This window comes from Lycium barbarum, chromosome 10 (genome assembly GCF_019175385.1).
Source record: "Lycium barbarum isolate Lr01 chromosome 10, ASM1917538v2, whole genome shotgun sequence".
Lineage (NCBI taxonomy): Eukaryota > Viridiplantae > Streptophyta > Magnoliopsida > Solanales > Solanaceae > Lycium > Lycium barbarum.
The window spans coordinates 124943245-124957471 of record NC_083346.1 but is presented as its reverse complement, the minus strand read 5'-3'; the positions used below and the strand labels follow the sequence as shown (position 1 = coordinate 124957471).

The following is a 14227-nucleotide window of genomic DNA, read 5'->3' as shown; positions in this document are numbered from 1 at the left end:
TCATCTATGTAAAATTAGCTATACTTCTGCTGTGGTATTATTTTCTTTCAATGTTCTGGATGAATGTGGTTTGCAAAGGGTCGTCGTACTTCTTCAGGACACAGTGGTAATAGGGCTGAAGCTTCAAATATTCGCGTGTTCAACTCCTTATCCACCAATCTTTCTGTTTGGGTAGCAACAATATTCACTTCTTGCTGATATGTGTGCAAAATAGATATCTCTGGATAACCCTCAGGCAGAGGCGGAGCTAGGATTCGAAGCTTGTGGGTTCGGGGTTCTAATTCTTTAAAGTTACTGGGTTCTTAATTAATAATTTGTACATATTTTGACAAAAATTTTAATATAAATATATGGTTCGGATAAAAGTTACTGGGTTCGGCCGAACCCCCACCCGAAGGGCTGGCTCCGCCCCTGCCCTCAGGGGTTGGCCTGGTGGCAATTGGCTTGAGCCTTGGGGTGCTCCCTTTCAAGGTCTCAAGTTCGAAACCCACTGGGTGCAAACAATTTCTGAGGGCCATCGGACTGGGTAAAACCCTGAATTACCCGTGGTGCACTTGCGGGAAACTCCTTGCCGAGGGCCTGTGCACCCCCGGGATTAGTCGGGGCTCTAAGAGCCTCGGACACCCGGTGCTTAATAAAAAAAATAGATATCTCTGGATATGATAAGAACACTATATATTTCCTCTTGGATAATTCTTTTGTCCCACTACACCGGCATCATGTATATAAATTGCAGCCACAATTCTGCTTCGATATTATATATGCATTGAACGGCTATAACGTGTACTGTATTACAATTTGAGGTTCTGCTGCCTTCCATATGAAGGAAAATGTTCTCCCTTAGGAAATTGTTTTTTGAGTGTTTGGTTGGATACAAAAGAGACATGGCATAAGGTAATTCTACAAGGTGTAGGATAACGGTATGAAGTAATGTTCTGGTGATATTTTTGGGTGTTCAATGTTGACAACGATGTCTAAGTATTGATCATAACAAGTGAGATTGAATAGGTGTTGTGATATTTGTAGGAGGAATATAGCTTATGCCTATAAGTGATGGAAGTCATTTTCCTCTAGCATTTTTCTGGAACACATTGTGCATTTCATGTCATACTAGTACCTGTAACAGGTCAAGCTTATCACAGCTGCACTCTGATCTAGACAGTGCTGGGATCTTTTTCTGAGTATCTGTGGTATCTCTTTGGTACTACCTAATAGCATAAGGGGCCTATTGGAGTGCTGTCAAGGGCAGAGGATTTTGAAAGGGGTGTGCTATTCCTATATGCATCTTTTGGATTTTGTGGTTAGAGAGGAATAAAGCTTGTTTTGAAGGTCAAAGAGACCATAGTTGTACAATTAAGGATAAGTGCTTACAAAATCTTATCTTATGGTGCAAGGGTAGTCCTACTGGTAGTATAAATCAGTATATGGAGTTTTTTGGATTTGCTCGGGGGCAGTCAGTAGGAGCAGTTTTGTTGTTTTTTATGGTCTGATTTGCCTTTCTTTTGTTCTTGTACCTGCTGTACCATCATGGTACAACAACAATATACCCAGTGTAATCTCACAAGTGGAGTCTAGGGAGGGTAGTGTGTACGCAGACCTTTCCTTGGGTTTCTCAGACTTGTAACTGTACATAAAACAGAAGACTGCATTGATTGAAGTTCTAACTAAAAAATCTAAAAATAGACTAGATCAGAATCAGCGCTCATTCCCCTTATGCTCATAACAACTTTAATTCAAGGCAGGGAAATTTCATGGCAACATGAGGAAGATAGTACAGTAACAAAGAAAGTTGTAAACTCATAGTAAAAAAAATTTCCTTAATTTACGTGCTGTTCGACCACTTAGGCCAACAAATAATGCAAATATTTAATAAACATACCTGAACAACTCTTCATTCTGTGAAAATGGACGGTATTTTGTGAATACATCTCCAAATTAGCAATAGCGGTCTCTGATACTTATTGGCGGCATTCTGGTTTCACTGGGGATTGGAGTGCAGCCTTGAGTAACTGATTTGGCTAGGCTCATTATTGTTTGGGTTCTACTCTGTGCTAAGAAGGCTCACAAGTTTATTACAACTACATATCCAGTATAATTCCACCAGGTGGGGTTTGGGGAGGGTAGAGTGTACGCAGACCTTACCCCTACGTTTTGACGGGTAGGGAGGTTGTTTCTGATAGACCCCGGCTCAAGGAGAGAGGTAAGAACAAGTAATCCAAAGCAGTGATTCTACCAAGTAATGATTTTAAGTTGGCAAAGGTTTATGATCCTAAATCTAGTGATTCTACCAGAGTGGTCTGCATGTGAGATGGACTCTGTAAGAAAATTCTGCCTTCTTAATTCTCTCTTTCAATTTTGTCATTCGAATACTTCAGGAGAATGTATGGAGTAGCTGGATATAACTCTCAAGGTTCACTTGACTTGTCTGTTTTTATCCTAGGTGACTTTGCAGTTAAGTTGGTAAATCTCTCCTTTGATCCTTGTTGGGTTACTGGATACTTTTGGAACTGAAGTATATTATCTTTGGTGATTGTCTAGAGTTTTTTCTAGTATAGTGAGACACTCGTATGTTAGTGTAGGGATAAGTTGTAAGATTTAGGGAACCTCTACTTTATAGTTGCCTTAAGCCCAAAGTATTTATAAGCAAACTAGTATCGGAATGATTTGGGCCTGAACAGAGCAGAATAGTTGCATAGAATTCATGTAGCCGATCCTAACTTTGGTTGGAATTGGGTCATAGTTGCTTTGACTGATCTTAGGAGTGTCAAGTATGTTATCTTTGCATTCTAATGTGAATCCATTTGTTATAATTGAGATTATAAAAGTGTTAAATGGAATCGAAAGAAGGTTACTTGTTCCCCATTCCTATGATTTGTATTAGTTTATATCTGTTAGATGCCATTTTCAGAGTCTAAATGAGCTAGTCAGATTTGCTGCTCTAGTATGAAAATCTTTGTGTTATGATGTTCAGTGATTGCCATAGCCGATGGAAAAACTGGCGACTGACTTGTTTCTACATTACTCTCTTCTTCAATTTTGGCTTTGCTGGCTACCAATCTATATCTGGTATTTTCCTGCTCAATTAGGAATTCATGATGGTATGATGGTTCTAAGTTAGAGGCGGGTTTTATTCTTGTCGCATCTGCAGTCCTTATCATTCCATCTGATTTTTGCTTGCCTGAATTACGATTGCATTGCAATTAGGAGCACATGTTAAAGCTACATCTTTGGGAACTCATGATACTTTAGGAACCTCATTAACAAGAGACGAGACATGTGATTTGACTCGATTTGAAGGATCACTTGGCAAAAATCTCAGGTCTCATGTTATGTCCTTTTTCCAATGATGTTGGCAATAGTATGTTGAACTATATAAAGCAGAAACAGTTGCTATACCAATTAAGACTGTTGGAGGAAAAAAGCCTGAGAGGCAATTTGAGTTATTTCATAAATCCGTGAGTCTTAAGGAATGGAAGACAACCTTAACACTATGGGTGTGCTTGGTGTGGATGAAAACATTTTCGCCATCATTTTCTGAAAATGTTTTCCATTTTTCCCCATGTTTGGTTGGCCAAAATATTTTGGAAAATATTTTCTCTAGGAAAATAAGGGCAACCCGGTGCATTAAGCTTCCGCGATGCACGGGATCCGGGGAAGGGCCGGACCACAAGGTCTATAGTACGCAGTTTTACCCTGCATTTCGGTAAGAAGTTGTTTCTTTAATAAAATAAGCTCCTTTAAAGTGAGAAAAATTACTTCCCTTCTAATGAAAGTAGGGAAAACAAGTTTCACATGTGACATCTCAAGTTCATTGTCTTGACCATCCCAACCCCCACCAATCAACCCCCACTGCCCACCCTATCACACCCTTACAGTGTTTTGCTGGATTACTTACCAAATACTAAACATTTTCTGCGAAAAAAATTTCAATGGAAAACATTTTCCCTCATGGCAAACACACCCATAATTTAAACTTTTCAATAGGAAAACGTAACTCAAATATATCATCAGCAATGCAGAGCTCTAAAGAGTAATCTTGAAATATGACTCTCATTAATCAGTAGTCTCCCAGCTGGTGTGAAACTACTATGGAGCAAGGAAAATAGGCATGTCCAATAAATCCATATTGATGTCTTTTCTAGTTAGCTCTCTTGCTACTTTTGTGGGCCAAATAATGTGTGGAAATGGTAGGAACGTGACAGTGAAATTGTCTCTTTCTCCATAAATGGGTCCTACTTGTTTTGATTAATTCTTGATTCTTCCAAGACTAATAGAATATTAATTGATGACTGAAGTCTACTAACACGCTCATATCCTGTAGGTGTAACAAACTTATCCTAGATGACACATAAAGCTATTTAATGTGTATTTACAAGAGTGGAGGGCACGACTTTCTGATCAATAAATTTCTGAGCTAGTAGCTAACCTTTGTTTACTTCCACATATTTTCCTTGGTTGAATTATACTCCTCATTTGGTTCAAACTAGGACTACCCTATCTATGGTCCACCCACGGAGTTGATCAAATCTCCAAACCAATCGGGATTTCTTTCTTTTTTCTTATTATTCCTACTGAATATCACCTCTAGCTTTCTTATTCCCAGACACTGTACAGTTACACAAAATAAAAATAGTAGTCCTAAAATGTTGTCTCTGTTAGTTGTTTGTGGTTCAGGATCCTTTTGTCAAAACCTGCATGACTTTTCAAAGAGCTGTTGACTTGGAGAATGTAGATCCTGCTCTTAGCATCAATGGCCGAATCTTTCTTGTTCAATATCATTGAAAGAGTTTTGGCTAAAGTTTCTTCAGTTGCTGTATATGAGATCAATTTAGCTTGGAATGTTAAGAAAGAGCTAAGAAAACTCCAAAGCACTCTATCCACCATCAAAGCTGTACTTCTAGATGCAAATGAGCAGCAGACAGAGAACCATGAAGTGAGAGATTGGCTGGAAAAGCTCAGAGACGTTGTTTATGATGTCGATGATTTGCTGGATGATTTGGCAACACAGCTGTTACTGCAAATCCATTTCCAGAAAAGCTTTAGGAAGAAGGTAAGAAAATTCTTTTCAAGTTCAAATCCAATTTTATATCGATTCAAAATTGGCAGAAAGGTGAAGGAGATTAGGGAACTACTGAATGAGATTGCAGATGATAGGAAAAGTTTCCACTTCACTGAACGTACTTGTCTAAATCCAGTTGAGAATACTAGTAGAGAACAAACACACTCCTTTGTGAGGGCCTCAGATATCATTGGTAGAGATGTTGATCAAGAAAACATTGTAAAACAGCTGATGGATTCTTGTGATGAGGAAAATATTTCTGTGATTCCTATTGTAGGACTTGGAGGGCTTGGGAAAACCACACTTGTTAAGTTGGTCTATAACAATAATAGGGTAGTTCAGAATTTTGACCTCAGAATGTGGGTTAGTATTTCGGAAGATTTTATTCTGAGCAAGGTAATTGAGAAAATTCTGAGGTCGGCAACTGGAAAGAGTTTTGGCCACCTAGATATGGACCAATTACAAAGTTGTCTGGGCGAGGTTTTGCAATTGAAAAGGTATTTACTTGTGCTGGATGATGTGTGGAATGAAGATCAAAACAAGTGGACGGATCTGAGGGAGTTGCTAATGAATTGTTCTAGAGGTAGTAAAATTGTAGTCACTACACGCAGTAAGACGGTTGCTTTGATTACTGGAACAGTTCCGCCTTACTATTTGAGAGGACTCGCTAATGATGACTGCTTAGCTTTATTTTTGCAATGTGCATTTGGTGGGCAGGACACTTTGTTTCCTAATCTAGTGGAAATAGGAAAAGAAATCGTGAAAAAGTGTGGAGGAGTGCCTTTGGCTGTGAAAACCTTAGGAAGGTTATTGTATATGAAAACAGACGAGAAGGAATGGCTGCGGATAAGAGATAATGAGATATGGGAGATCGAACAGAAAAAATCAGACATTTTACCAATACTGAGATTGAGCTATGAACAGATGCCATCACATCTAAGACAGTGTTTTGCCTATTGCTCCATGTTATCCAAAGGTCAAGAGATTCCAAGGGAGGACTTTGTCAACCGCTGGATTGCTCAAGGATTTATACAGAGTTCAAACAGAAACAGGAAGTTGGAAGATATCGGTAATCAGTATTTCGATGAGTTACTATCAAGGTTTTGCTTCCTAGATGTGGTACAAGCTTTTGATGGAGAAATATTGGCTTGTAAGATACACAATCTCGTGCATGATCTTGCACAGTCAGTGGCAGGTGCAGAATGCTTAAATGTGAAACACAATGCTTTTGTGGTTTCTGAAAGAGTTCGCCACTTATTTTTCCATGCAGAAGATATGTCTACGGAACACTTCCCAAGATTTTTGCTACCTTTGCGAAAGTTGAGATCTTTCTCTTATTCCTTTAACGTTGGGCCTGTAAACAAGTTCTTTGTCAAGACGATGTTGTCAAATTTCAAATGCCTTCGGGTGTTAGCCTTGAACAATCTAGACCTTGAGGCGTTGCCATCTTCGATAGGTCACTTGAAGGAATTAAGATACCTTAACCTTAGTGACAATGGTAACATCAAGTTTCTTCCGAGTTCTATGAGCAAATTAGTAAATCTTCAGACTCTTAACCTCATTAACTGTGAACAGCTTAAGGAGTTACCAAGAGACTTTGCAAAGTTAATCAGCCTGAAGACCTTGTATTTGACTACATATCAGATATCAGCAGGGATCAACAATCAAGATTCTTTCACTTCTCTTCAATTTCTGCTTCTATTCAAATGTTGTTTCCCAAAATTGAAGCCAGAACTGGTGCAACATTTCACTGCACTTCGAGTTCTGCGTATCTATGAGTGCCCAAGTTTATGTGCTCTTCCCAGCAGTATTAGATATCTCACTTCACTTGAAAAGCTATGGATCTGGAACTGTGAAGAACTTGAATTGATGGATGGAGAGGGAATGTCAGGCCTAACGAGTCTTCGATCTTTGCTTCTAATGGGGCTACCCAAGTTGGTTACTCTACCATTGGAACTCAAAGATACTGCTCCTGCAACATTGAAGTACTTCAGAATAGCCGATTGTCCCAATCTGGTGGTGCTTCCAGAGTGGCTGCAGAATTGCTCTTCACTTCAGAGGCTGTATATAGAAGATTGCCCTGTGTTGGCTTCAATACCTCAAGGAATCTACAACCATAATGTTGATGTCCATATAATTGACTGCCCATTGTTAAGTGGAGGATGCTAATGACACAGGTGCAAGATTTGTCCAAACATGTTTAACAAATTGAAAGCTGTGACTATAGGAAGACTGTCAACAAAGTTTCTTGTTTTCAAGTCATATTTTCCTCTTAGATTTCTTCAAAGCATGATAAATTCTAGGATCATTGTTCATTCCCTTGCTTATATATTGCAATTAAGTAACAAGTCTTTCCAACTGCAAGCATTTTCTTGCTTCTCTTGTTTTGATTATACATTTATACTAACAAGAACTAGCTGCATTAGTTTGTTCTCCTTTGCTCACTTGTTGCTCTCTTATGAGTTAGTGCGGACAAAAGCTTAAAGAACAATAACTTAAAAATGATAAATACTATAGAGGCATAAAAGGATTTTGAGATTAGTGGATCTAAATTACAGCATCAAGCAGTTATTGCTGAAGAATGGAGAATATTGTAAAGCAGTAACAGCACCACCATCTATATCACAACACATCATGGGTAGAATAACTTTGAGACTAGATGATTCTAATTGCGACAACAATTAGATTGTAACTATTGGAAAATATAAAGTAGTACAAGTGCAATAGGATAAAACAAGAAAGCTACGATACAAGTCCAAAGTGGATAAGTGGTACGGATGAATGCAAAAAAGCCAGTTACAGCACAGATCACCATAGATACCAACACTTCAGCTGAATACTCCCATCTCAAGTCCTTCGCGTACAATACAGTTAACACCGTTGACATCCCCATAATGTTGTTCAAGATCACCCCCACATAGATCTGCTTGTAAATAAATTAAAGAACAAAGTTGTCAACAGTCGAGACAAACTTCCAAAGAAAAAAGGAAGTACTTTTGGAGGTTTCGCGAGAAAATGAAGGGAAAAGAGATGTAGACCTCAGAAAATGTCAAAGAAGAAGTTGTGGAAGTCTGCTGGTTTGCTGAAGATAATAAAGTTATTGCTGTTATTGCAGTTCTTGCATTGATAGCAAGAGGAACTATCACAAATGATAGGAAGAAAGAAGGCACGTCAATTGCACGTGCTAGTCGGATAATATTATCCATGATTGGATCGGCACACAATGTTAATATAGCAATGCCTAAAATCACTTGCAATACAGACTTGCAGAATTCCCATTTTAACACCAAAGAGTAGTCGAAACCTTTATTGTTTTCTCTTTCTGCCTCATCCAAGAACTTGTCGACTTCCCCCCACATCACCTGCAGAAAATAAATTCCAATAAACCTTATCTGTCAAAATTTCTAGTTCTGCTAAAAGGTTCGGTAGCTTAATATGTAGTAATAATTTATCCAGAACCCAGTAAGCTTCCTTTTCTAGGGTCCAAAACCCATAAACTCAAAATTCTAGTTCCACCTCTGCAAGAGCATACATCACACGCAAGATAGGAGCATTTAGCTAGTGCCTAATATATGTTTACCTTATCATGATGTTCTTTGGTAGTTTGCTTGGCATTATGAAGCCAATATGTCATACCACGAAGAAACTCATTTTCATCAATCATGTGATCATCATTTTGATCGAAATCCTTCATAATTTCCTTTACAGAGGTTTTGCGATTTAAGCGTGCCTCTCTGAATTTGACATTTTCTGTTAGCTTCTCCAGTTCTGATGGAATTAAATAACTGTTGTGATCACCATCTAACTTACGGAAGAGCCTGTAACACAAGCAGATGACAAGGATTAATGAGATAATGATCCTTAGGAACTTGTGAAATTTCTCATTTGGGACAGACTTAAGCTGAGATGTACAGATCAAGATTCTGAGTTCTTTGAAAATATGGGTTCAAAACTTAATACTACTTTTCAGAATCTTTCACGTATAGATATATAGATGTCAGAAATGACCGGTTTTCAAGTTTAACTTACTCCCTACTCCTTCCATCCCAATTTATGTGAAGGTGTTTGATTGGGCACGAAATTTAAAATTGAAAGAAAGACTTGTGAGACTTGTGATCTAAAACGATCTAAAACAAGTCATAGATATTTATATGACTGTAAATCATCTCATTAAAGGTAAAATAGGAAGCTTGAAGTCAACTATTAATATAGAAAGTTGTCATTCTTTTGGGGACTGACTAAATTGGGACAGAGGGAGTACCTTTTAATGGATTCAATGTTGGGGCTGCCATCATCTTTTAGAAGGTTCTCGGATTCAATTGCCTGGTTCTGAATTTGCTTCAAGACTCTTGGCACGAGCTCCTGAATCTTATCCATCTCTTTTCGTTGCCCCTCCGTGTATGCTTTAATTACCTGCATATATATATATATGGAGTTGCAAAAATGAAATCCATCGGTTCGATTCTTTTACTAGCTCATAGTTATGATCATATTCCACCTTCTTTCTATCAACATGCTTTTATTTTGACTATGTAAAAGTGATCCTTTTTGTTATGAAATGAGCCTCTAGTCTGTATATCAGTGAAAGAGAGCAAAAGGAGATGATAATATTTGCCTCATCAAGAAGTTTCTTTGAGGTGGAATCGTCCTTAGCTTCCTGTAATAACTTCTTGCATCCCTCAATGAACTCTTCTTCGTTTATCCTTTCATCTTTGTTTTTGTCGAATATTCTTGACAGTGTTGACAAGGCAAAGTTACCATCCACTTTAACCTTTTCAGATTCAAGTTGTTTTACCAGTTCTTCTAGTTCAGTGACTGTTATTGAGTGGCTCCTATCTTTGTCTGTTTTGGCAAATAATCTGCAAAGTGAAACTTTCTCGATTTATTATTTCCTTAGTTAAGCATTAAATGGATCTCAATACTGTAGAAATGCAAATGAATCAAGAGTCACTTCCATATCACTTAAAAGTAAGAGTGGAAAATTTAACTCATTATAAGGGTGTTGACAAATCTACCTTTTAAGCGCGTTAATGTCAGGACAGCCTCCTTTAAAGAGATTTCCTCTTGCTTGCCTTTGGATATGCTGCACAAAAACTTGCACCAGTTGTTCGTGTTTTATGTACTCTAAACTCTTTTGTTGAATCAATGGATTCCACATCTACAAGATCAAAAACATAAACTTGGTGTTATTATTATTACCAATTGGTGCATATTTTGGTTTCACTAATTCTGTGGACAAACTTTATTATTCCATCACTTTGGCAGAAATGAACATCAAAGGAATCAAGATTTTGTTGATCACCTGATACGAGAAATATGACAGCAAAAATGTGACTGATACAATAAGAGCAATAAGTATGGTGATACGCTTTCCTACTGATGAGCTGATGATATCGCCGAATAGCATTATTGTGAATGGGGCAAGCGATAGAAACATGATTCCAGCTATATAACCAGTAAGATTGTTTGTTATGATTCCTTTACCTATAAGTACAAAAAAGACAAAAAGTTCTGATTCTTATGAGGCTGAAATTTTTATTTTTCCAAACTTCAAATTATGAAAAGGAAATTAACACACTCTTCAAGTCCTCCAATTTCAAAGTAGAAGAAGGAGGTTCTGCACTACTTTGTGTGTTTGAATTCCCTGAGATATTTTGTCTCCCAAGTATAACACATATGCCCCAGAGCACAGTAAGATTCAAGACACTAGAACCAACATTAGAACCAAGTGCAGAAGATACTGATACTTGAGCTTGCTCTCTACTAACCAGTAATCCAGATACTACAAAAAGAAAAAAGGGTAGTTAGAATTTTCCTACAAAGAAAGAATTAGCTAAATCCCCTATTGGATTTAGAGATTGTAGGTATCTTGCTCCAATGCTTAAGGGAATTTAGAGGGGATTAATTCACAACTCTTTGATGACAGTAAATGAGTAAGAGTTCATGTTCTATGCATTGACAGCGCCATCAGGTTAGTAATAGCAAACTTCATATGCTGCTTTTGAAAAGACAAAAAGGGTCAAATTTGCCCTTGTACTATTCAAAATTGAGTAACTTTGTCATCCGTTAAACTTTTGGTCTAATTTTATCGTTGCCGTATATTAAAGTCTTATTTTCACCTTTGACATCTAAAGGAGCTCCAACCTAAGGATAATTTAAAACAATAGTCAAAAGTCCTTTTTTCAAAGAATTTAGACATGCGGAGTCCACCCATTTCATGCTGGAATTTTGTTAATGGTTAAAGTCAAATACGAGACGATTTGCTAGCGACATTGGTATGAATGGACCAAATGTCCAACAAATGGCAAACTCAAGCAATTTTGGACAGTACAATGACAAATTTGGACCTGTTTTACCCTTTGAAAAGTAGGGTAATACCTTGCTATAGCAATGACAGTGTATATAACTTAAATACATAAATGTGGTACTTAGACATTTCCTTTGGAGAATGAAAAGGTAATTAAGTACCAGATACTTACCAAAGGCCATAACAATTCTTGGCCAAGTTATGAGTGTTGGAAATATACTTGCACCAAAAATTCCAGTGTCAAGAATACTAAAAAGCCTGTTGCTTCCAATGGCCAGTACTTTCTCACCAAGAATCAACAAGTACTGAAATGTGACAATCATAAATAAGTACCCTCCAATATTCTCTGCACATGGAAAAAAACCATACATATGTATACATTTATCCCCTGTAGAAAGTTCCTCTGAGCTGCCTAGACTTAGATATTTTGATCGATTCTTGAATTTGTGTTCAACAACTCCATCTGAGATCCATTGAGTATTGATTTCTGAACCTTCAAGTTTAAGAACACGACCTTCAACTTTGGTGAAAACCAAGATCAAAATTGTGATAAAGAAGAAAGAAAATCTAGCAGCCATTCTTAAGAAAAAATGAATTCGAAAAGATTATTTGTTATAGTAGACCGGAGAAAATCAAGTTGCAGAACAGCTCAGCATGCTCACATCAGGCAGGAAGTTCCATTCTTCAATTTTATATTAAAAAAAATTGAAGACTTAGTGAAAACATTGACACACACACACAAAAAAAAAAAAAAAAAGGAGCAGCCCATTATCAATGAATTGAATTTTAACCATGATGAGCCACTCTTCCTTCATGAATATCTCGATTATAGAAAGAAAAAGTTTAATTTATTTATATCGTCAGTGATTATAAGAATTCTTAGACTATCATGTCCCATTTATTTCTGCAGCAGATAACTTATGTTACCTGATAATTGGAAAAAGTTCTTTATAGTGACGGTGAAAAAATTTAATAATAATAATGAAGTACAATTTAATATTGATGGCATGGTTGCTACTTGCCAATGTAGGTCAGTAACATGGTTAGGTGAAGTGGTCCATCGAATATTCACTTAATTGGAAAGTAGTGCAATATCTTGACTAAAATATAGACAAATGGGGTTTTTCAATATAAGATAGTTTGTGTTTATACGTATTTTATCTTTAATAAAAAGTTGCAAAACGACCTCGTGGGTTTGGAGAATTTCATTTAACCCCTTTTGGTTTTGGTAAATGGAAGATACGGCCCTTTTCATGAAAACGTCAAATTAAAGGAAGACCGCTTTCTAATAATTTCATTTCCTAGATAAAAAAGAAAAATTAAAAAAAAAATACGTAATGATATCCATATATTCTTGTACTTAATAAATTGTATCAAAATCCAGTCGTGCGAGGAAATACTGAACGCCCTTATATTTTATACTACTAGTCATATTGTTAGGAAAAACTTGTCATTTCATCATCTGTTCTTTACTTGTTTTAAACTAATAATCTTGTAGTTGGTGCCCGTAAAACTTTCCTCCCTTGCTTAACTCTTGTTAAAAGGGCAGTTTAGTACACTAAACTTCAGTGAGTATGGGTTAGTAGTGGAACGGCCAGATAATATTAGATAATTATATCTTTACTTTGCATTTATACAAGAGGCTCCACAGTTTGAACTCGCGACCTCTTGATCGCATAGTAATATTATTGCGCTAACGTAATCTTTGTTATAGCTGGTAAATCTACTCGCGACCTCTTGATCGCATAGTGATGTTATTGCGCTAACATAATCTTTGTTATAGCTAGTAAATCTGATCGAATCCTGAACTCTGGAAAGCCTAACCTACTAACTTAATGGAAGATAGTGTCGATAAAAAAAAAACAAAAAAAAAGGAAAATAGTTTGTTGTATTATATAGGAAGCGAGGCTGAGATGGTTTGGACATGTGAAGAGGAGAGACACAGATGCCCCAGTGCGAAGGTGTGAGAGGTTGGCTATGGATAGTTTCAGGAGAGGCAAAGGGAGGCCGAAGAAGTATTGAGGAGAGGTGATTAGACAGGATATGACACAGTTTCAGCTCACCGAGGACATGACCTTAGATAGGAGGTTGTGGAGGACTCAGATTAGGATAGAAGGCTAGGTGGCTTATCCTTTCACCACAGTAGTTGTAGTTTTGCTCATTTGTTTATTGCCATTTGATTTCTGCATTTGATTGCTGCTTATATTTGTTGGGTCGTTGTACTTTGTTTATCTTATTTATCTATAGTAGTTAATGCTCCTTTCTTTTCGGACTGTTCTACCATGACTTTCTCACTTTTGTTATTCCTTGTTTCCATATTGTTTTCGATATGCTTGGTCCTATCTGACCTTTTGTCTTGTTTTTCCTCTCTTGTTCTCCTCTCTTGAGCCGAGGGTCTTTCGGAAACAGCCACCCTACCTTTCAAAGTGGGGGTTAGGTCTGCGTACACTATACCCTCCCCAGACCCCACATGGTGGGATTATACTGGGTTTGTTATTGTTGTTGTATCTTCTTACGAGAGAAAAAAAGTTAATGTTCTTTTCCTAAATTAGATCACCTTTGTGGGGCAAAATCATGTGATGGCGCATGTTCCAAAACATTAATAATCTTTAGATCGGTGATTAGATCTAATGCCTCCAAAAATATTCAAAGAACAAAGTTAAGTAGCTATTTTAAATAATAAGCTAGATTGCGCATATTAGATTAATCACTAATTTGTCTTTGTCATTGCATTTGCTGTAAAACAGATTGGGAGATATAAAACTAAAATTAAAAAGACTCTTAGATTGGTATACATTTTTAATCTTGGGGCAAAAAGTACCAAAACAATTAAATATATAACGAAAAAAAGCAGAGGCTTC

At 37.1% G+C, this 14227-nt stretch overlaps 2 protein-coding genes across 6 annotated transcripts; one reads left to right on the top strand and one right to left on the bottom strand.

The window, feature by feature from the left end:
- The first annotated feature begins 4750 nt into the window (after positions 1-4750).
- On the top strand, positions 4751-7228 carry LOC132613466 (putative disease resistance protein RGA3). The gene has a single exon (XM_060327486.1). It carries the CDS (start codon positions 4751-4753, stop codon positions 7226-7228), a length of 2478 nt encoding a protein of 825 aa, XP_060183469.1.
- A 347-nt stretch (positions 7229-7575) lies between these two features.
- On the bottom strand, positions 7576-12390 carry LOC132616168 (sodium/calcium exchanger NCL1-like). Of its 5 annotated transcripts, XM_060330777.1 has the most exons (11): positions 12158-12274; positions 11746-11859; positions 11539-11671; positions 10638-10841; positions 10362-10543; positions 10075-10217; positions 9675-9918; positions 9321-9472; positions 8640-8877; positions 8098-8421; positions 7576-7982 (listed from the first exon to the last, which is right to left on the bottom strand). In XM_060330777.1, the coding sequence occupies exons 3-11, from the start codon at positions 11546-11548 to the stop codon at positions 7752-7754; spliced, it is 1728 nt and encodes a 575-aa protein (XP_060186760.1). In that variant the 5' UTR covers positions 11549-11671; positions 11746-11859; positions 12158-12274; the 3' UTR covers positions 7576-7751. The 5 variants fall into 5 exon arrangements, with proteins under 5 accessions (XP_060186760.1, XP_060186756.1, XP_060186758.1 ...); XM_060330773.1 differs by lacking the exon at positions 12158-12274 and adding an exon at positions 12294-12390 and having other exon boundaries at positions 11539-11859; XM_060330775.1 differs by having other exon boundaries at positions 11539-11859.
- Between the last annotated feature and the right edge of the window lie 1837 nt (positions 12391-14227).